Source organism: Muscardinus avellanarius (genome assembly GCF_963383645.1).
Source record: "Muscardinus avellanarius genome assembly, chromosome: 13".
Classification (NCBI taxonomy): domain Eukaryota; kingdom Metazoa; phylum Chordata; class Mammalia; order Rodentia; family Gliridae; genus Muscardinus; species Muscardinus avellanarius.
Window position 1 is genome coordinate 54519328 of NC_137799.1, and position 20684 is coordinate 54540011.

At 45.1% G+C, this 20684-nt stretch overlaps 1 protein-coding gene across 2 annotated transcripts in view; it reads right to left on the reverse strand.

Moving 5' to 3' along the window:
• Positions 1–10480: 10480 nt before the first annotated feature.
• Positions 10481–20684, reverse strand: part of ACER2 (alkaline ceramidase 2) — a gene marked incomplete at both ends in the record, with an annotated part of 40743 nt that continues 30539 nt past the window's right edge. For both annotated transcript variants that reach the window (XM_080708533.1, XM_080708532.1), the window contains 2 exons: positions 10481–10667; positions 18431–18568. In XM_080708533.1, coding sequence (XP_080564659.1) covers positions 10481–10667; positions 18431–18568 — 325 coding nt within the window. The remainder of the gene's footprint in view (positions 10668–18430; positions 18569–20684) is intronic.

Consider the following 20684-nt stretch of genomic DNA (forward strand, 5'->3'; position numbering starts at 1 on the left):
AAATAAAAAATAAAAGCCAGGCATGGTGGCACACGCTTGTAATCCCAATAGTTGGGAGGCTGAGATAGGAGGATCGCAGGTTCAAAGCCAGCCTCAGCAAGTTGTGAGGCCCTCCACAACTTAGACCCTGTTTCAAATTAAGGAATAAAATAGGGCTGAGGAAGCCGGACGTGGTGGCGCATGCTTGTAATCCCAGCATTCGGGAGGCTGAGACCGGAGGATCGCGGTTCGCAGACAGCCTCAGCTACTTAGTGAGGCCCTCTGCAACTCAGTGAGACCTGGTTTCAAAATAAAGAGTAAAAAATAGAGCAGGGGGTGTAGCTCTGAGGTCGAATGCCCCTGGGTTCCATCCCCAGACCCGCAAAAAAAAAAAAAAAAAAAATAGGGCTGAGGATGTAGCTCAAAGGTAGAATGCCTCTCTATTCAATCCCTAGTACTGCAAAAATTAATTAATTAACTAATTAATTAATTAAAAGGGCTGGGGATGTAGCTCAGAGGTAGACTACCCCTGGGTCCAATCCTCAATACCAAGCCCCCAATGAAAATAAGATCAAATACCTAGAGGGAGAAGAATTAGTTGCTGAGGGAACAGGAAGATAAAATGGAAAGTATAGATATACTTAAAAAATTTTTCAGAAAAACATACCTGGGCCCATAAAAAGCTTGCATAATTCATGGGAGTTTTGAGACAATGATAGTGAGTTCTGGGATAACTAGAAACTGGGAAAGGCTTTCCTTGTGCCACTGTAGCAATACCCAAATACAGCACAAGATGGCAATATTTCCCCAGGATTTTCTCCAGGTCCTTCCCACCGTGGTGGGGTGCTAGCTTTGTTCAAAAGAATCCCCAACATCAATGCCACTGTTCCTTTTCTGTCACTCTGTGCTCCTAGCCTTACATTTAACCACTTTCTCATTACCAGTCCTAGTACAAAAATTAATTTCACTGATTCCACTAGTTGTTACATTTTTAAAATAGTGTTAAGAGTCTCTACTCTCAAGGGCAAAAGTTGCTGAATCAAAGGTTTTGTTTCAATAAGTACAGAGTGAACAAAATCCCAAGTGAGGATGACCTTTTCCTCTTTGAAAGTTAATGCCCAGAGAGGAGACTTCCCAGGGAAACTGAGTGTCACCAGCCTGAAAATAGTGGGAGACAGAAGTGCCACCTAAGACAGACGACGACGAGAGAGGGGCTTCCAGGGGCACGTGCAGAGCAGAGACCAGGGCGGCGTTGCACACCTGCGGTCCCAGCTACTCGGGAGGCTGAGCAGGAGGACTGCTTCAAGACCAGCCTGGGTAACATCCCAAGACCCTGTCTCTTCAAGGAAAAAATAAATAAATAAATAAAAGAAGAGAAGGGAAGGGAAGAGAAAAGAAAAGGAACCAAGCCCAGAAAGAATGGAGAGAGAAAAGGCAAATACTGTTTGTTTTTGTTTTTATTTGTGGTACTGGGGATGGAATTCAGGGGCTCCCTACCTCTGGGCTATACCCTCAGATCTATTTTATATTTTATTTGGAAGCAGGGTCGTCTCACTAAGTTTCTGAGAGCCTCACTAAGTAGCTGAGGCTTGGCTTCGAACCTGTGCGATCCTCCTGTCTCAGCCTCCCAAGCGTGGAGATTACAAGCATGCACCACCATGCCCAACCCCAAATACTGTATTTTAAAATATCTTATAATGGAGCCAGGTATGGTGGCATACACTTGTAATTCCATACTTGGGAGACTAAGACTAAGATTGTAGGTTCGAAGCCAGCCTCAGCAACTATGTGAGGCTTTCTGCAACTTAGTGAGGCCCTGTTTCAAGTAAGAAATAAAATTGGGTTATAACTTGGAGGTAGAATGCCTCTGAGTTCGATCCCCAGTACACACACACACACACACACACACACACACACACACACACAATCTTATAATTGAAAAGTTCAACAATAAAAGGAGATAAATAAAATAGTTTGACAAATCCAAACCCAGATATTACTTAAGAATTGCCAGAAACCTGGAAAGAAGCTTTGAGGAAGATGTAAACTCCCAATTTATTGAGGACTTCTGAGTTGTAAGTTACCAGCACCCTGGGCTTCCTCTCTCCAGCCCTTTGAAATACATTCCTTTTGGGAGAGCAGGGCAAGATTGCGGTGGCGCGGTTGCCACCGGCCACCAAATTGAACATGCATTCCTCGGAGAAGCCCTGGACACCAGATTTTGGTTTAATATCCGATTGGGACAACTTAAGGAGACATTTCCAGCCGTAATTTTCTACCTAGAATTCAGGAGAAAGAGTGGATAATGACGGAATTAGAAGCAAGAGGACAATGAGGCGCCTGCCACACAAGAAAAGTGATATCTGGAAGAACATCCCAGAAGAGATTAGACAAAAGACTGCTTCAGCCACACATGCTGGGGACTCTTAACAGCACACCTTGTAAGAAAAATAATCCTGGTGTAGTGGAGGGTGCCCGGCAGCACCAGGCGGGAAGCCGAATTGCGTGTCCGGGAGTTTAGCGCATGGACGGGAAGCCCAGTGGCACATCCTGGGAGCTCTGTGCAAGGGCGGGAAGCCCTCCCATGTGTCCTGGGAGCTCAGCGCAAGGTTGGAAAGCCCAGCCGCTTGTCCCAGGAGCTCAGCGCTCAGGCGGGAAACCCAGCTACTACCACTCACACTAGGGAATTTGGGACTACATGCTATGTGAATAAGGTGCTTGAAAAAGAACCGAGAAGACGCCGGCATGGTGGCACACGCTTGTAATCCCCACTTGGAAGGTGGAGACAGGAGGATCACACTGGTTCGGAGCCAGCCTCGCTGGCTTAAGAGACCCTGTTTCCAAATAAAATGTTAAAAAATAGGTCTGGGAGTGTAGCCCGTGGGAGTGTATCCCAGAGGTAGAAGGGCTTCCAGGAACCCCAGGATCACCAAAAAAATAATAATAAAAAAAAACCAAGAAGGCAGTGGCAGCAGCAATGGTGGTTAGTGTTGGGTAGAGGCAGATATTCAATCCAATCCGCCTCATAAGTTTAAAGAAATACCCTCAAAGGTATGCTGCTACTACCGCACATGCTCGGGAATCCTGGAAAACAAACTGTGGGAAAGGTGTTCAGGAGAGAACCGAGATGGCAGTGGAGGCAGCAGCGGCAGTGGTGACCAGAATTTGGAGGGGCAGACGGATCCAGTCCAGTCCACCTTGAACTTTTGAGGAAATTTCCCCAAAAGTAGACTGCTCATGCAACACATGCTTGGGAATTCTGGACAACATGTTAAGTGGTAAAAGTGTTTGGAGAGTTTCAGAGGGAGTTACATGTAGTCGAGATGGGCCGCCATGCTGCGTGTTCTGGGAGTCATCAGCCCTCATGGCCACCGCGCTCCTCTGAGCAGAGCGGGAGGCCAGGGTTCATGTGGAGCAGCACAGCCTGCTATCCAAAGTGAAGCTGTGGACCTCTGCCTTTGGAGGGAAGGCAAAATTAATTGACACTAGGTATTTGGGGTCACAGCTTTCACAAAAGGCATATACTGCTCTCTCATATTAAAAAAAAAAAAAAAAATGAAGAACTCCAGGTGAGGTGGTGCACACTTGTAATCCCCGCGCTTGGGAGGTAAAGACAGGAGGATCGCCCAGGTTTGAGGCCAGCCTCACTGGCTTAAGATACCCTGCTTCAAAATGAAAATATACTAAGAAGAAAAAAAAAAGATCTCTGGGAGTATAGCCCAGAGGTAGAAGGGTATCCAGGAACCCCAGTACCACCAAAAAAAAAAAAAAAAAAAGATAGATAGATAAAAGGGAACATCTGTAGATGACCTCCTCACAGTTACATAGACCAGAGCCCGATGAACAGCAAGGCAAGTGCCAGGGCCTCTGAGGCCAGGATAGGAGCCTGCCGGGTGGCTAGGCCAGTGCAGGGGCCAGCGAGAGTGGGATCAGAGCTTGCCATGAGGCAAGGCTGTTAATGGGGCCTCCGAAGCAGGGATCAGAGCCTGCCAAGGGGTGAGACCTGTGTTGGGGCCAGTGAGGCCAGGATCAAAACCAGCTGTGAGGCAAGGCCAGAGCTGGGGCCTCCAAGACCGGGATCGGAGCCTGCCAAGGGGTGAGGCCGGTGCCAGGGCCAGCGAGGCCGGGATCAGAGCCTGCCATGAGGCAAGGCCGGTGATGGGGCCTCCGAGGCCGGGATCGGACCCTGCTGTGAGGCAAGCCTGTGCTGGGGCCTCCAAGGCCAGCATTGGAGCCTGCCAAGGGGTGAGGCAAGTTCCAGGGCCAGCGAGGCCGGGATCAGAGCCTACCATGAGGCAAGGCCAGTGCTGGGGCCTCTGAGGCTGGGATCAGAGCCTGCCGAGGGGGTAAGGCCAGTGCTGGCAGTGAGGTTGGGATTGGGGCCTGCCGTGAGGCAAGGCCGGTGCTGGAGCCCCGGAGGCTGGGATCAGAGCCTGCCAAGGGGTGAGGCCAGTGCTGGGGCCAGCGAGGCCAGGATTGGGGCCTGCCATGAAGTATGGCCAGTGCTGGGGCCTCCAAGGCCAGGATCAGAGCCTGCCTTGTGGCGAGGCCGGTCCTGGGGCCAGCAAGGCCGGGATCAGTGCCTGCCATGTGGTGAGGCCATAGCTGGAGCCAACGAGGCTGAGATAGGAGCTTGCCTCAAGGCAAAGCCTGTGCTGGGGCCTCAGAGGCCAGGATGGAGCTTGCCATGAGGCAAGGCCAGTACTGGAACCAGGGAGGCCGGGATTAGAGTCGGCTCGGCAGCCAGGCCAGCGCCGGGGCCTTCAAGAGTGGGATTAGAACTTGCAATGCGGCATACACAGAGAAATATCACAGGAAACAAAAAAACCAGATGCTTTCCCTAATATGCAAAAACTAGGAAGAAATGGGTAATAGGAGGAAATCTGATTGAAGAAGGGGCCCTATGGAGGAGCAATTAAGGTGACCAGAGAGAATGGGATGGGGGAAGATGGAATCTCTTTACAACACATGTATGTAAACAAATATATCAAAGTTAATCACTAAATCAAGTATGGGATTGAGGGAGGGGGAGGGAGGGGGATGGGGATTGGATAAGGTCCAATTGGATGATGTGTGCTTGGAAACCCTCACAAGTCTTGTATTCCATTGTGATGTTTGACTACAATGCACCAATAAAAATATATTAAAAATAAATAAATAATAAATAAAATAAATAATAAAATAAATTCATTTAATATAAATCCTGAGAATGTAATGTATAGTCTTTTTTAACTGACAACAATTATGCGTATTTATGGAGTACAATGTGGTAATTCAATACATGTTTACAATGTGTAATAAAATCAGAATAGTCAGCATTTCCATTTCTTAAACATTAACAGTTCTTTGTGTTAGGGGCCTGAGAACTCCCCCTAGTTTTTTTTTTATATAAAATATATGATAAAGTGTTGAAAACTATAGTCATCCTACTGTGCCATAGGAAACTAGAACTTATTCCTCTTATCAGCTGCACTTTGGTACCCATTACCGAACCTGCCCCCACCTCCCCTCTCCCTACCCTTCCAAGCCTCCAGTGACCACCATTCTGCTGTTCCCTATGCGATCAGCTTTTCGAGCTTTCATATATGAGAACATGTGGCATTTGTCTTTCTGTGCCTGGCTTGTTTCACTTAACATAACATAGTATCCTCCAGGTCCATCAATATTGCCCCAAATGACAGGATTTCATCCTTTTTATGGCTAATACTGCATGGTATATATGTATGGGTGTGTGTGTGTGTGTGTGTGTGTGTGTGTGTGTGTGTGTGTTTGTGTTTGCTGGGCATTGATCCCAGTGGCCTTCTACCTCTGAGGTAGACCCCCAGCCCTTTTTTTAGGGGAGGAGAGGACACAGGAAATTAAGTAAAATAAATAGGTAGATACAGCTTCTCTTGCTGACACCTCTGGTGGCTTTGAAATGTCACAAGATCATCATTCCAGTGACTGGAGGAAACCCAGCACAGATGAAGTTATCTATACTTGAGATTTTATATCCATCCAACATAATCATAGACCTTCTAATAAGCAACAATAGTGCTATTTGGTACTTTATGTTGGGAATACTTAGATGCATTAGTTTTACAGCTCTGAGTAGGGTACAACAATGAACCACATTTAGTGTTTATGTTTAATAACAATAACCACATTCATGCACAAATGAACTTAGGCAAATGCACTTTTTGTTCTACAAGCCATGAAAGTCACTCTTACTTTGGATACTTCGGGGACTGTTTTGGAAATAAAAACAGACACATATGCATTCACAGAAAATGTCACTTACGGCTTTAATAGTAATCTGAATCAGTTCACAAAAAGAGTATAAAGTGCAAAAGCTCCATTTCAAAAGGCCTTAAAGTCACTCCCAAAGCAATGGAGATTAAATGCTACCTTAGCCAGAAGGGCACACCACCCTAAGGGCACGTATTCTATAAAGTATAAAATAAGATACACATCTGAAAATACTACATTTGCTCTAATTACATATTGTGATTATTTTTTTAAAAAACTTTAAAATCTGGTTTAACACATAGGCAAAGATACATGAATCCTTTAGATTAGATGCCATATTTTTAAAGACTGTAGGAGAATGATGTTTATAAAGTCTGTGAGCATTCTAGTCCAGCCCAAGTCAACTCCATGACCAGCGAACCCTGGCTAGGAAAGAATTCAAGTTCAGCTGGGGAGAGGGAGCTAGGGGAGGACCCCTGGCGGGGCAAGCTCACCCCTCTCCTCTTCCCCAGAATGGTTCCATGTGAGCCCCAAGGAACAAAATGTCAGAGAAATCCCGAATCCTATTCCTGGAGCCTCCAACACCACCCTGGCTCAGGGACACACGAACTGCTGAGAGTTCAATGAAGAAGTGGCAGTATTTTTACCAAGTTTGTATTTAATGACCATAAAGCTCTGTCCTCCAAGAGAACACTTTTGATATATAATTCATGTTTCAGGTACTATTCAACTGGACAGGCACAGAGCTCCCCCAAAACATAGCCCATTACCAAACAGATGCAGACATTTCATCCCCACACCACATAAATGTGTTCACTGAGGTGCTTGTTTTATGATATAATCATAAGGGGCAGAAAAAGATTTATTTTTCTTATAATCGACCATAAAACAAGAACCACTAACTGAAATGATCACTAGTTAACATTAATGGGGTTTTTTATATTGTGTGTGTGTGTGCGTGCGTGTGTGTGTGTGTGTGTGTGTGTGTGTGTGTTAATGGGGATTAAACCTGGGGGATTCTACCTCCAAGCTACACCCTCAGTCCCGCCAGGCTGATGAGTCTCACTACTTGCTGAGGCTGTCCTTGAACCTGTGATCCGCCTGTCTCAGCCTCCCATGTGCTGGGATTACAGGTATGCACCACCACACCCAGCTGGGTTTTTATATTGTAAATCCAGTTCCTACTGGATATAGATTCTAACCAGAAGGAAATCCGATAGCCATGCTAAGAAACCATGCCCTGCTCAAGTCTATCAGACAGAGGGAGGAGTGGAGGGTATTGACTGCACACCAATTAATGAAATAAGCTATTCATTTTTTAATCTGAACACATCAAAATCCATAAAGTCACATAATTAATAGCTATTTACTATGACTCATCAACGAATCAGTGCAGAAACACATAAAAATCAGAATTTGGTTCATCATTTCTTAGGGCCCATTCACATCAGAAAGTCTCAGAATCCAGTGAGTGACTGGCATTCAAGTGCAATAGTTAACTCTAGTGAATGCCACACCTGCTCTTCATGAAAAATATACAACCGGCATTCACATTCCATCCAAGCTAAAGGATAACTGCCAAGGCTAAAAAAACACCCATTTCCAACTATATTAGGAAAAAAATGAGAATAAGGAAATATACTCCAACACCAAAATATTAACAATGGTTATACTTGGGCAATAAAAAATACAGCACGGCTGCTGCTGCTCCTGTGGCTGCTGCTGCTTCTACAACTTTTCTGTAGCTTCCCAATTCTCTTTAAAAAGAATGTAGTGCCAAGCGTGGTGGCACACACCTGTAATCCCAGCATTCAGGAGGCTGAGACTGGAGGATTGCGGTTCACGGACAGCCTCAGCTACTTAGTGAGGCCCTCTGCAACTTAGTGAGACCCTGTTTCAAAATAAAGAAGAAAAAATACGGCAGGGGATGTAGCTTGGGGTAGACTGCCCCTGGGTTCCATCCCCAGACCCGCAAAAAATAAAAAAATTAAAAGCATATAGTGCCTTAATAAAAATATGCGTGATATCCTAAACCCAACTAAAAATAAGATTAGTATATTTCTGTTCTCTTGGTTTATCATCCCATGCTAGCAGGCAATAGCTATTTCTGATCAAAGTAGATTATGTTTTTTTCCTCTTTGAATATGCTCTGTTCTACTTTTTTTTTCCCCTCTTTGGAACCAATCTCTATAAGGGCATATTGCTTTTCAAATAAAAACCATTGCTTCAGATATCTTAGGTTAGTTGTTTTTCTTTTAGAAAAGGGATGGAAACAGCCCCATGAGCCAGGTATTTATTCCCTTTCTCCCAAGCCTATTTGGATATACACATCCATGTAAGAGCTTATCCCTATTCCCAGGGTCTGAAGATGGAGTGTAGGCAGAGCCCCAGGACTTCTTGACTAAGTAAAATCCCTCCTGGACTGTTAGGACAATGTTCCTTTTCACTGTGGAACCCTAAGGACAAATTAAATCACACACACACACACACACACACACACACACACACACACACACACATTCCCTTCCCCCCCCCCTCTCTCTCTCTCTCTCTCTCTCTCTCTCTCTCTCTCTCTTCTCTCTCTCTTCCTATATCCTGCCTCCCTTTCCCATGCTTCCACAATGAGACTGCTGTGCTCAAAACACACAAAACCCTCTACTTTTTCTACCTTGGAAATCACCAATTTGTTAATCTGCATTTTCACGGTCTGATATACTACTAAGTAAATGCTCTGAAGTTAAACTTAAAGTAAGTTCAAGTTAATAAAATACAATATATTTCATGCATTAGGGCGCATAAAGATTTCTTACTACAGGAAGAAACAAGAACTAGCCCAGTGAGTTACATATAATATTTTTTACATATAAAATTTGAAAACCACCAATGTAGATTAAAGTCATTAACTTGTAAACTCTAAACTCAGTCGCTTAATAGCTTTTATCACTTTGAATCCTTTGCAAATTCTAACCAGAGTAAGAGTCTGGAAACATGTCAAAAACTGCCAACTCCCAATTCTTAGACCCTTAAGACAGTGACATGTCTCCCAGCTACAGGGACAGAACGGCGTGTCTGCCCTGCCCTCTGCCAACCTTGGAATGTTACAAAGCAGGAGATGCCTGAGTTAAAAGAGAGTCCCTGAGGTCAGTAATTCCCAACAAGTGCTGTGGGGACAGTCTTGGAGTCTTCCTCTCAGCCCAGTGAAGAGATTCATCGTTGCCAGGTGAGAAAAACCTAGGAGTCAAGGTTTGCCCCACTGCACCTGTGACCCCAACCAGCCAATCAGAGTGTAGTTATCACCAGCATCTGGGAAGCCTCCGGAAGCACCTTGCACTGCGAGAGGATTCCCACAGCAAGTGTCAGAGAAATGAGAGGTGAGATTATTGAAGGTCATTCCCAGGACAGCATAGCATACTGAAGTCTTCAAATGAGAAAAAAAAATTGGAAAAAAAAATCCTTAACCTTCGCTTCAAATTTTAAACCAACCAAAGCCCTATACCCCCACTCCCCCCACCCCATAATTGCAAGCAGCCCTTTGGGAACCCTCCAGGGGTCCAGTGGTAGGGAGAGTGGGCCGTGTATGCAATCCGCACACCACACCATTCTTCTCTGTGCATTCCAGGCTAGTGAGCTGGGGCAGGGGGCAAAATTGTGCTCATCTTCGAGACCAGCTTGAAGTGGAGTTTTTGGCATAGAGGGCTGAGCCCCTTAGCTTCACCCTCTCTACAGTTAAGTCTCCAACTCGCAGCAGAGGTAGTAAGTAGTAAAAGGACTCACGCACGCATGTCAAACCGAGAGGCTGAAGGATGCAGGTGAGAAAGCAGCCTCCTCAGGCCACAGCCCTGCATGTGCTTTGTTTGATTTTGTTGAATAGTTGCCCCAAACCACAAATAAAAATTTGGGACACCTTCCATCAGAAAGTCATTGGATCTTGTCAACAGCAGAGTCCACTCCAAGAGTGCCTGGGGGGCTGCGTGTGGAGCAGGCCAGCCTTCTCCAGGAGGGGCTGCTCTGCCAGGGATGCCAAGGGCAGGGCCTGGCAAACCAGCACCCAGGGAGTAACCAGAGAAAGCTCCGCCTCGCCCAAGCCCTGGCCTTCACCTCTCCCAGGCACGCAGAGTTCTAGACGGCAGAAAAAAACCCACGAGAGCCCAAGGAAACAACTTTAAAAAGACACCTGCACCAATTCTCGGGACCCCTTGGCCATCTTTCTAGCAAACAAAGTCCAGTGTATGAAGGAAAATATATATATATAAAAGAAGCCACTGCCTGGCTGTCACGTGATCTTGACCGGCGACTTCTTGTGGGCGCACAGGAGGGAGACATAGGGGACCCCGATGAAGGCCCATTTCTCACTGGGCCAGAACTTGATGACCGGGCCTTGCTCAGGGATCTCGGAGGCAGCGTCAAAGTAGGCAAAGCACACGCAGCCCAGGTAGGCGGCCAGGCAGATGAGGATGTGCCTGCAAAGGAACAGAGGCCGAGACCTACCGTGAGTCCCCTGCTGGGGCCGCTCAGCCCGCAGCCTGGGGCTGACCCACCTGTCCTGCTGCAGCAACAACCCGGCGCCTCTAATAATCAGGAAGGGATGTCCCTGGCGTGATTGTGCATGCCTGTAATCACAGTGCTTGGGAGACTGAGACTGGAAGATTGCAGGTTTGCAGGCAGCCTCAGCAAGCAGTGAGACTATCTAGCTGGGCGCAGTGGTGCACGCTTGTAATCCCAGTACTTGGGAGGCTGAGACAGGAGTATCACAGGTTTGCGGTCAGCCTCAGCTACTTAGGCCCTCTGCAACTTATTTTGACCCTGTTTCAAAATAAAGAATAAAAACAGGGCTGGAAAGCCGAGTATGGTAGCACACACTTGTAATCCCAGTACTTGTGAGACTGAGACAGGAGGTTCGTGGGTTTGAGGCCAGCCTCAGCTACTTAGTGAGGCCCTCTGCAACTTACTGAGATCCTGTTTCAAAATAAAGAGTTAAAAATAGGGCTGGGGGTGTAGCTTAGAGGTAGAATGCCTCTGGGTTCAATCCGTCAGTACTGCAATAAAAAAAAAGTAGTGAAACTCTCATCAACCTAGCAAGACCCTGTTTTAAAATAAAAATGAAATAGGGCCAGGGGATGTAGCTTGGAGGTATAATGTCCCTGAGTTCAATCCCCAGGACCACAAAAAATTAAAAATTAAAAAAAAAATAATAGCCACGTGTGGTGGCGCACGCTTGTAATCCCAGCATTCGGGAGGCTGAGACAGGAGGACTGCAGTTCGCAGACAACCTCAGCTATTTAGTGAGGCCCTTTGCAACTCAGTGAGATGCTGTTTCAAAAAATAAAGAATAAAAAATAGGTCTGGGGGGTGTAGCTCAGAGGTAAAATGCCCCTGGGTTCCATCCCCAGTACATAAAAAAAAAAAAAAATTAGGAAAGGATGAAAGGGACCAACAATCTCTGAAATAGCAGGAGGATGGTAAAGCGTGACCAATTTGTGCCCATCTTAGAACATTCTAAGATATTCCCAATCCATTATCATAACAAACCTGCAAATGAATTCAAAGCTCCACCAGGAAGACTGTGGCCCAAGGATTTAAAGCAGAGGTTCCAAGATGAAAACAGGGACACACCAATTTTGTTGTGTTTTATTCTATTTATCTGTGGATTGAACCCTGGGGTATTTTACCGCTGAGTTACACCCCCAGCCCTTTCTTATTATTTATTTATTTTTGAAACAGGATCTCCATAGATTGCTGAGTCTCACGAAGTTGCTAGGCTGGCCATGAACCTGTGACACTCCCGTCTCTGCTTCCCAAGTACTGAAATTATAGGTGTGCACCACTACGCCAGGCTGGGACATACTGGATTAGATGCACCTACCTGTCGCTTCTACAGCGGGTTGTGGATGGTCTAGGCCCTTCAGAAATAAGTTTGTATTGATTAAAGTGAATCTGCAGTTTTATGGGCAATTTCTTTTTGCTTTTATCTTTATTGTGCCTGTGAAAATGTTTTAATATTAATCTTTATCAAGTAATGGATCATTTAAAGGTATACAATCCTTCCTTACACCCTCTCCTGAATTTTAATTCCAGAGATTTATTTTTTTATTTTTTATTTTTTTGGCAGTACTGGGGATGGAACCCAGAAGCATTCTACCTCCAAGTGACACCCCTAGCCCTGTTTTTGTTTTTGTTTTTGTTTTTGTTTTGCAGGTCTGGGGATGGAACCCAGAGGCATTTGACCTCCAAGCTACATGCCCTGCCCAATTTTTTATTCTTTATTTTGAAACTGGGTCTCACTGAGTTGCAAAGGGCCTCACTAAGTAGCTGAGACTGTCCCCAACCGCGATCCCCCAGTCTCAGCCTCCCAAATGCTGGGATTACAAGCAAGCGCCACCACGCCCGGCCCTAGCCCTGTTTTTTATTCATTATTTTGAAACAGGGTCTCACAAGCTGCAAAGGGCCTCACTAAGTAACTGAAGTTGTCCGTGAACCACAATCCTCCTGTTTCAGCCTCCCCAAAGCTGGGATTACAAGCGTGTGCCACCACAACCAGCTTGAAATAAGAGATTTAAAATATATATTTTTATAAACTTTGGTGGGGGATGCCTTTCTTAAAATTGCACCAAGTCTGCTGGGCGTGGTGGCGCATGCTTCTAATTCCAGCACTTGGGAGGCTGAGACAGGAAGACTGCACAGGTTCAAAGCCAGCCTCAGCTACTTAGTGAGGCTCTCAGCAACTTAGTGAGACCCTATTTCCAAATAAAATATAAAAATAGGGCTGGGAGTATAGCCCAGAGGTAGAAAGCCTCTGGGTTCTACCCCCAGTACCACAAAAAATAATAGAAAGAAAGAAAGAAAATAAAAAATAGGGCTGGGGTTGTAACTCAGCAGTAGAATGCCCCTGGGTTCATCCCCAGTACCACAAAAAATAAAGAAGAAATTGTTAATAATTTCATATGATGTTTGGGATGTACCTGATAATAATCAGGATGGGTGAAGAGAGGGTGAGGGTGGTATGAATAAGATTCGGCCTCATGATGCTAATTACGAAAGCTGGATGTGGCCTACATGAGGGCTCAGTGTATTATTCTTTGTGCTTTTGAAAATGTTGCAAATTTACAAAATAAATGACACATTTATTATGTAAATAATGACTGTCTGGTAAGTAAAAGGCAGTAGATGCTAGATATACAGTTTTAAAAATAGGAATACTCAATAAAGAAGACAAAGAAAATTAAAAGGCATAGTTCTTTTTTTTTTTTTTTTGTGGTACTGGGGTTCCTGGAAACCCTTCTACCTCCAGGCTACCCTCCCAGACCTATTTTATATTTTTTTATTTGGAAACAGGGTCTCTTAAGCCAGCGCATGCGGATGGCTTCGAACCTGCGCAATCCTCCTGTCTCCGCCTCCCAAGCACGGGGATTACAAGCATGCGCCACCACACCTGGCTAAAAGGCATATTTCAAAAGAAGAAATACACATAATCAATTTCCATTTGAAAAGATGTCCCATACGTGTGTGTGTGTGTGTGTGTGTGTGTGTGTGTGTGTGTCCGTCCTAGGGGCATTCTACCTCCAAGCTACATCCCCAGCCCTATTTTTATTCTTTATTTTGAAACAGGGACTCACTAAGTTGCTGAGGCTGGCTGCAAACCTGAGATCCTCCTATCTCAGCCTCCTATGTACTTAGATTACAAGCATATGCCACTACACCCAACCAATATTAGTTTTTTTTAAAGACATGAAAATAAAAACAAAATAATTTCTTCAACCAAGTTAATAAAAATTTTAAAAGTTGATTAATATCCTAAATATGTGGGTAAAAGGCATTCTTTTACAGACTTTAGTAAAAAGTGTTAATTGGTGCCATCTGTCTAAATTTGCCAATATAGATTACAATTTAACCTATGGATATGTTCAGGATTAGAATCAATATAAAGCCAGTCATGGTGGCCCATGCTTGTAATCCCAGCATTCAGGAGGCTGAGACGGGAGGATCTCAGTTCTCAGACAGCCTCAGCTACTTAGTGAGGCCCTCTGCAACTTAGTGAGACCCTGTTTCAAAATAAAGAATAAAAGATAGAGTGGGAGGTATAGCTCAGAGGTAGAATGTCCCTGGGTTCCATCCTCAGACACACACACACACACACACACACACACACACACACACACACATCAATACAATTGTTCATTATAAATTTTTTGCAAAAGTGAAAAATTAAAAATAATCTGAATATTGATTAACAGGTTGGTTAAGTGAAATATAAAGTATCCACATCATAAAATATTTTAAGAAAATGAAGATAATACATACACATTGATAAGAAATGATGCTCATGATCTAGTAGTTGGTTTTTAAAAATATGTCAGGGTTAGCCAGGCATGGTGCAGCATTTGGGAGGCTGAGACTGGAGGACTGAGGTTCGCGGACAGCCTCAGATACTTAATAAGGCCTTTACAACTCAGTGAGACCCGATTTCCAAATAAAGAATAAAAAATAGGGCAGGGGTGTAGCTTGGAGGTTGAATGCCCCTGGGTTCCATCCCCAGATCCGGAAAAAAAAAAAAAAAAAAAAAAAAGTCAGTATAAAATGAGGCTATTTTTGTTTTTTAAAAGCAGAAAGATAAACCAGGTGTGGTGGCGCACGCTTGTAATCCCCACACTTGGGAGGCTGAGACAGGAGGATCACGCAGGTTCAAAGCCAGCCTCAGCTGGTTTAAGAGACCCTGTTTCCAAATATATAAAAAATAGGTCTGGGAGTGTAGCCCGGAGGTATAAGGCCCCTGGGCTCCATCCCCAGTACCACCAAAAAAAAAAAAAAAAAAAAAAAAAAAAGGCAGAAAGATGGCTGGGCGTGGTGGTGCACGCTTGTAATCCCCGCGCTTGGGAGACAGAGACAAAAGGAGGATCACCCAGGTTCAAAGCCAGCCGCACTGGCTTAAGAGACCCTGTTTCCAAATAAAAATATAAAAAATAGGTCTGGGAGTGTAGCCCAGAGGTAGAAGGGTTTCCAGTACCACCCAAACAAAATAAAACAAAACAAACAAATAAATAAATAAATAATTATTTAAAAAAGCAGAAAGATTGCCAGGCATGGTGGTTCATGCTTGTAATTCCAATACTTGGGAGGTTGAGACAGGATTATTACAGGTTTGTTACACGTTCGCAACCAGCCTCAGCAACTTAGTGAGGTCCTCAGCTACTTAGTAAGGCCTTCTACAATTTAGTGAGACCCTGTTTCAAAATAAAGAATAAGCCAGGTGTGGTGGCTCACGCTTGTAATCCCAGCATTTGGGAGGCTGAGACAGGAAAATCGTGGTTCACGAACAGTCTCAGCTACTACTTAGTGAGGCCCTCTGAGCTCAGGGATATCTTGTTTCAAAATAAAGAATAAAAAATAGGGCTAGGAATGTAGCTCGGAGGTAGAATGCCACTGGATTCCATTCCCAGTAACACACACACACACACACACACACACACACACACACACACACACAGATTAGCGGGGCACAGTGGCACGTTTGTAATCTCAGTACTTGGGAGACTGACAGAGGATCACAGTAGGCCAGCCTCAGCAACTTAGGCCCTCCACAACTTAATGAGATGAGACCCTGTTTCAAAATAAAATAATAAAAAACTGGGGGTGTAGCTTGGGAGTAGAATACTCCTGGGTTCCATTCCCAGTACCAAAAAAAAAAAAAAGAAAAGAAAAGCAGAAAGATTAACAGGCACAAGGGTGCCATATGATAGGAAGAAAAACATCTAATGTTTTACAGCACAGTAGGATAACTATTATTGACAATAATTAGCTGAGAATTTCAAAATAGCTAGTGAAGAAGATTTTGAATGTTCCCAAGACAAAGGAACAATTAATAAATGTCTGAGTTGATACAACAATTACCCAGATCTGATCCTTACACAGAGTACACGTGTTGAAATGTCATACTGTGCCTTAGAAACACATCTAATTATTTATCAATTAAAAATTAAAAAATCACATCTCTGTCTTTTGGCTAAATCAAGTATAAAAGTAAAATTATTTCTAAAAATAAAAAAAGTGGAAGGATAATCCCAGCATTTGGGAGGCTCAGACAGGAGGATCGCAGTTCTAGGATAGCTTCAGCTACTTAAGTGAGGCCCTTTGTAACTCAGTGAGACCCTGCTTCAAAATAAAGAATAAAAAACAGGGCTAGGTGTATGGCTCGGAGGCAGAATGCCCCTGGGTTCCATCCCCAGTACTTCAATAAATAAATAAATACCATTCATGAGTGTGAGTTGAAGTTAAGAAATTTCCGGCAATGGGTCCTAAGACTATAAACCCTGACCTGTGCTGTTTTCTTTTCTTTTCTTTTGAAAACAGTTCTCGAGGTCACTGAGCCTTACATTTAGCATAGGTTGTGTTTCAAGATAAATATATACAAGTTCAAGTTTATCTGTGCAAGGAAATATAAGCCAAGTCTTTCAAACTGGGTAAGGTAACCTTAGGCCACCTCTGGATATAGGTCAAGCTTCTGAATCAGAATCCAACAAGCCGTCCAGATCTTCAGGACTAGAATTCCTCCTCCTGGATACTCTACAAGGTACATGAGACCGCAGATTCTCTTGCTGTGCTTGCCATCTCTCTCTCTCTCTCTCTCTCTCTCTCTCTCTCTCTCCCTCTCTCCCTCTCTCTCCCTCCCTCTCTCCCTCTCCCCCCCCCCCATGCTGGGGATTCTATCCAGGGACATTCTACCTCCAAGCTATACCTCACCCCTGTCTGCCTGTCTGTCTGTCTGTCAACGGGATCTAATTGCTAAATCTAGCCTTAAACCTGCAAACCTCCCATCTGAGCCTCTCAAGTACTGGGATTAGAGGTGAGCGCCACAGTGTCTGGCTTCCTTGTTTTCAATCAGAAGTCTTGGAGAAAACATAGTGAGATTCTCAGCAATTTAGCAAGAACCTGTTTCAAAAACAAAGAATAGGGCCAGGCGTGGTGGCGCACACTTATAATCCCGGCATTTGGGAGGCTGAGACAGGAGAATCGTGGTTCGCAGACAGCCTCAGCTACTACTTGGTGAGGCCCTTTGCAACTCAGTGAGACCCTGTTTCAAAATAAAGAATAAAAAATCAGGCTGGAAGTGTAGCTCGGAGGTAGACTGCCCCGGGGTTCCATCCCCAGCACCGCAAAATAGGTAAATAAATAACAAAGAATAAAAAGAGCTGGGGTGTAGCTTGGGAGTAGAAAATCCCTGGATTTAATCACCAGTACCACAAAAGAAAAGGAAAAAAAAAAGAAAAAGAAAAAGAAGTCTTGAGGGCAGAAAAGAAAAGATTACCCTGGTTTTGGAGCAGAACCTGCTTCTAGGAAGAAAGCCACTTCCCTCTCCGCCTTAGCTTTGGGTGCAGGACTCTGCACTAGGTTTTGTAACCTGTGCTTTTTAAAATTTTAGTGCTGGATTCTTAGTGTCCCAAAAATCTAGATGTTCCAATTTGCTGTTATTGAACCCCAAGGTTGTTTTTATATAAACATGTAGGTGATGATGAATAATCCACTTTAATTCTCTGGTCTTCTGTCTCTACCTGAACAACGAACAGGGGAGACTGTCCCTAGATGACCTGTGAGGCCCATGGGTGGACCTGGTCACTCAAGCCCCACTGAGGACCATCCCAGAGCTCACATCACCTCCGTCCCAACCCCCCTCCCACCCCCGCCGCTCAGCCAGAGCTCAGGTTGCGGATTCAGTTTCCAGGCTCCTTTGTGCATGTTAGTAACAGAGCTAGGGGTGAGAGCCCACAGGCCTAAGACAGTAACAATTAGATCTTTTTGTTCTGGCTAAGCCTGCTCCCTGGAGCCAATTCAGCTTTTTGCAATATTTTCTGATGTTCCTCAAATGTCTAACAATATGCATGGAGAGAGAGGCAGCTTGTGGCTCGGTGCCCTGGTGCCTGTGCGCTAGTGCTGCGGTTCCCAGCCCACCTGCAAAGCCTGCCCAAAGCACAGAGCATGACGGCAAGTGCAGACACCTGCCTCGTTACCCACTGGCCCTGGCCATCTCGGCTATTTAGTGAGAGCCTCTGCAACTTAGAAACACCTGCTTCAAAATAAAAGAGGGGGGGAGGGAGACTGGAATGTAGCTCAGAGGTAGAATGCCCCTGGATTCAATCCCCCAGTACTGCAAAAATTAGAAAAAAGAAAAAAATCACAGACTTGGAATCCCAGTACTTGGGAGGCTGAGACAGGAGGACCTCCGGGGGCTTACCACACGCAGTGCAGGTAGGGGAAGTGGAAGGAGGACAAGAGCTCGCAGAAGGCCCGGTCACTGATCCAGCAGAAGAGAGCGAGGGTCCACCAGAGGCCCGAGAAGAGGCCCAGCTTAAACACGCGGATGTTGTCACACCTGGGAGGAGGCAGAGAACAGCTCGCTGTCAGTCCTGGCCACCTGCCTCGGTCTCCCTCCCGGCTCCTCTCTGCTCCCCAGGCCCTCGGCACTGGGGTTCTGCCCAACAGTCACTGCACGTGTTCCTGGATATAGATAGCACGCGTACACAAGAGAAACAGCCACGGAAATTTCCTTTGAGCCACCACAAAGAAAAAAGAAAAAGAAAAAAAGAAAAAAAGAAAAGGTGCTGCTGAAACAAATCCTGATGGCTCAAAGGGAATTTCCGTGGCTGTTTCTGTTTTCTCTATGGAACTGCTCATCAAGCAGGAGATTTCAGCTCCTGAGGAAGAACATCCAGAGACAGCTGGTGGCTAAAGGTCTTTTTTTTTTTTTTTTTCAGTACTGGGGATTAAACCCAGGGGCATCCTACCTTTGAGCTATACCCCCAACCCCATGTTTTATTCTTTATTTTGAAACGGTCTCACTAGTCGTAAAGGACCTCACTAAGCAGCTGAGACTGTCCGAAAACCACGATCCTCCCGTCTCAGTCTCCCAAACGCTGAGATTACAAGTGTTCGCCACCATGCCCGGCATTAAAGGTCCTTCTAAACTCTTCCCTTGCCCGGCGTAGTGGCACACGCTTGTAATCCCCGCGCTTGGGAGGTGGAGACAGGAGGATCGCGCTGGTTCGGAGCCAGCCTCTCTGGTTTAAGAGACACTGTTTCCAAATAAAAAAAATATAAAAAAAATAGGTCTGGGAGTGTAGCCCGGAGGTAGAAGGGCTTCCAGGAACCCCAGTACCACCAAAAGATTTTTTTAAAAAATTTAATTAAAAAAAAAAAACTCTTCCCTTACAGTCTCTTTCCCTCCATGGACCACCCCTGCCCTGGGTTAATCAAGATCTCTTAGGGTTTCAGAGTCTAACACAACAGCTGCAACCAAGAAGCTCGATTCATATTCATTGAGCTAACAGGTGGGTATGAAAAGCCCAGCTTGCTGGTATCTTTCCCTGCCCGCTCATAAAAACATCAGCAAAAGCATCAATAAAGGGATAAGACAGCTGGTTCAGAAAAACCTGCTCAAAAAACAGCCGGGTGTGGTGGTGCACACTTGTAACCCCAGCATTTGGGAGGCTGAGACAGGAGGATCATGGTTCGTGGCCAGCCTCAGTTACTTATGTCCTTTGCAACTCAGTGAGACCCTGTTTCAAATAAAGAATAAAAAATAGTGCTGGGATGTAGTCTGAGGTAGAATGCCTGTGGGTTTCATCCTCAGTACCACAAAGAAAAAACAAAGCAAAATACCCTTTGTAAATTGTTTCTAAAAAATTAACTAAGGCCCACGACATGGACAGGCCCGAGTCCTATTCAGTAACTGAACAAAGGGATGAGCAGTTCCATTCCCCCTTCTCTTGACCCACCCTGCCTTAAAAAAATCTCCCCCAGACCCTGTTCCCATTTCCAAAAACAGTTCCCAAGCCCAGCTTCTCCTCCAGTCCCAGCGGACACCCCTGAGGCTTTCTCTGGCACTGAGGCCCCCTAGTGGTCATCTCCTCTTATTGCAGTCTCTCAGATCTACTATTTTCCTTCATCGCCGGTAGAAATTTGTATTTGTGTAATTATTTGTTTAATGTTTAAAAGACCAATGAGCCGGGCATGGTGGCGCACGCTTGTAATCCCAGCATTTGGGAGGCTGAGACCGGAGGATCGTGGTTCGCAGACAGCCTCATCTACTAGGTAAGGCCTTCTGCAACTCAGTGAGACCTTAAAGAATAAAAGATTGGGCAGGGGGTGTAGCTCGGAGGTCGAATGCCTCTGGGTTCCATCCCCAGACCCCCTCCAAAAAAAAAAAGACCAATGAAAGTAGGGACTATACCTGTTTTATTCACCAAAGCATACCCAGTGCCTAGCAACAGTGCCTGGTCCAGAAGAGTGAATGGAAAAAAAAATGATCACGTACAAGGACCATTTAAATTGAACTCTAAGCCGGGCGTGGTGGTGCACACTTGTAATCCCAGCATTCGGGAGGCTGAGACAGGAGGATTGCACATGTCCGAAGCCAGCCTTAGCTATTTGGTGATGCCCTCTGCAACTCAGTGAGACCCTGTTTCCAAATAAAGAATAAAAAAATAGGG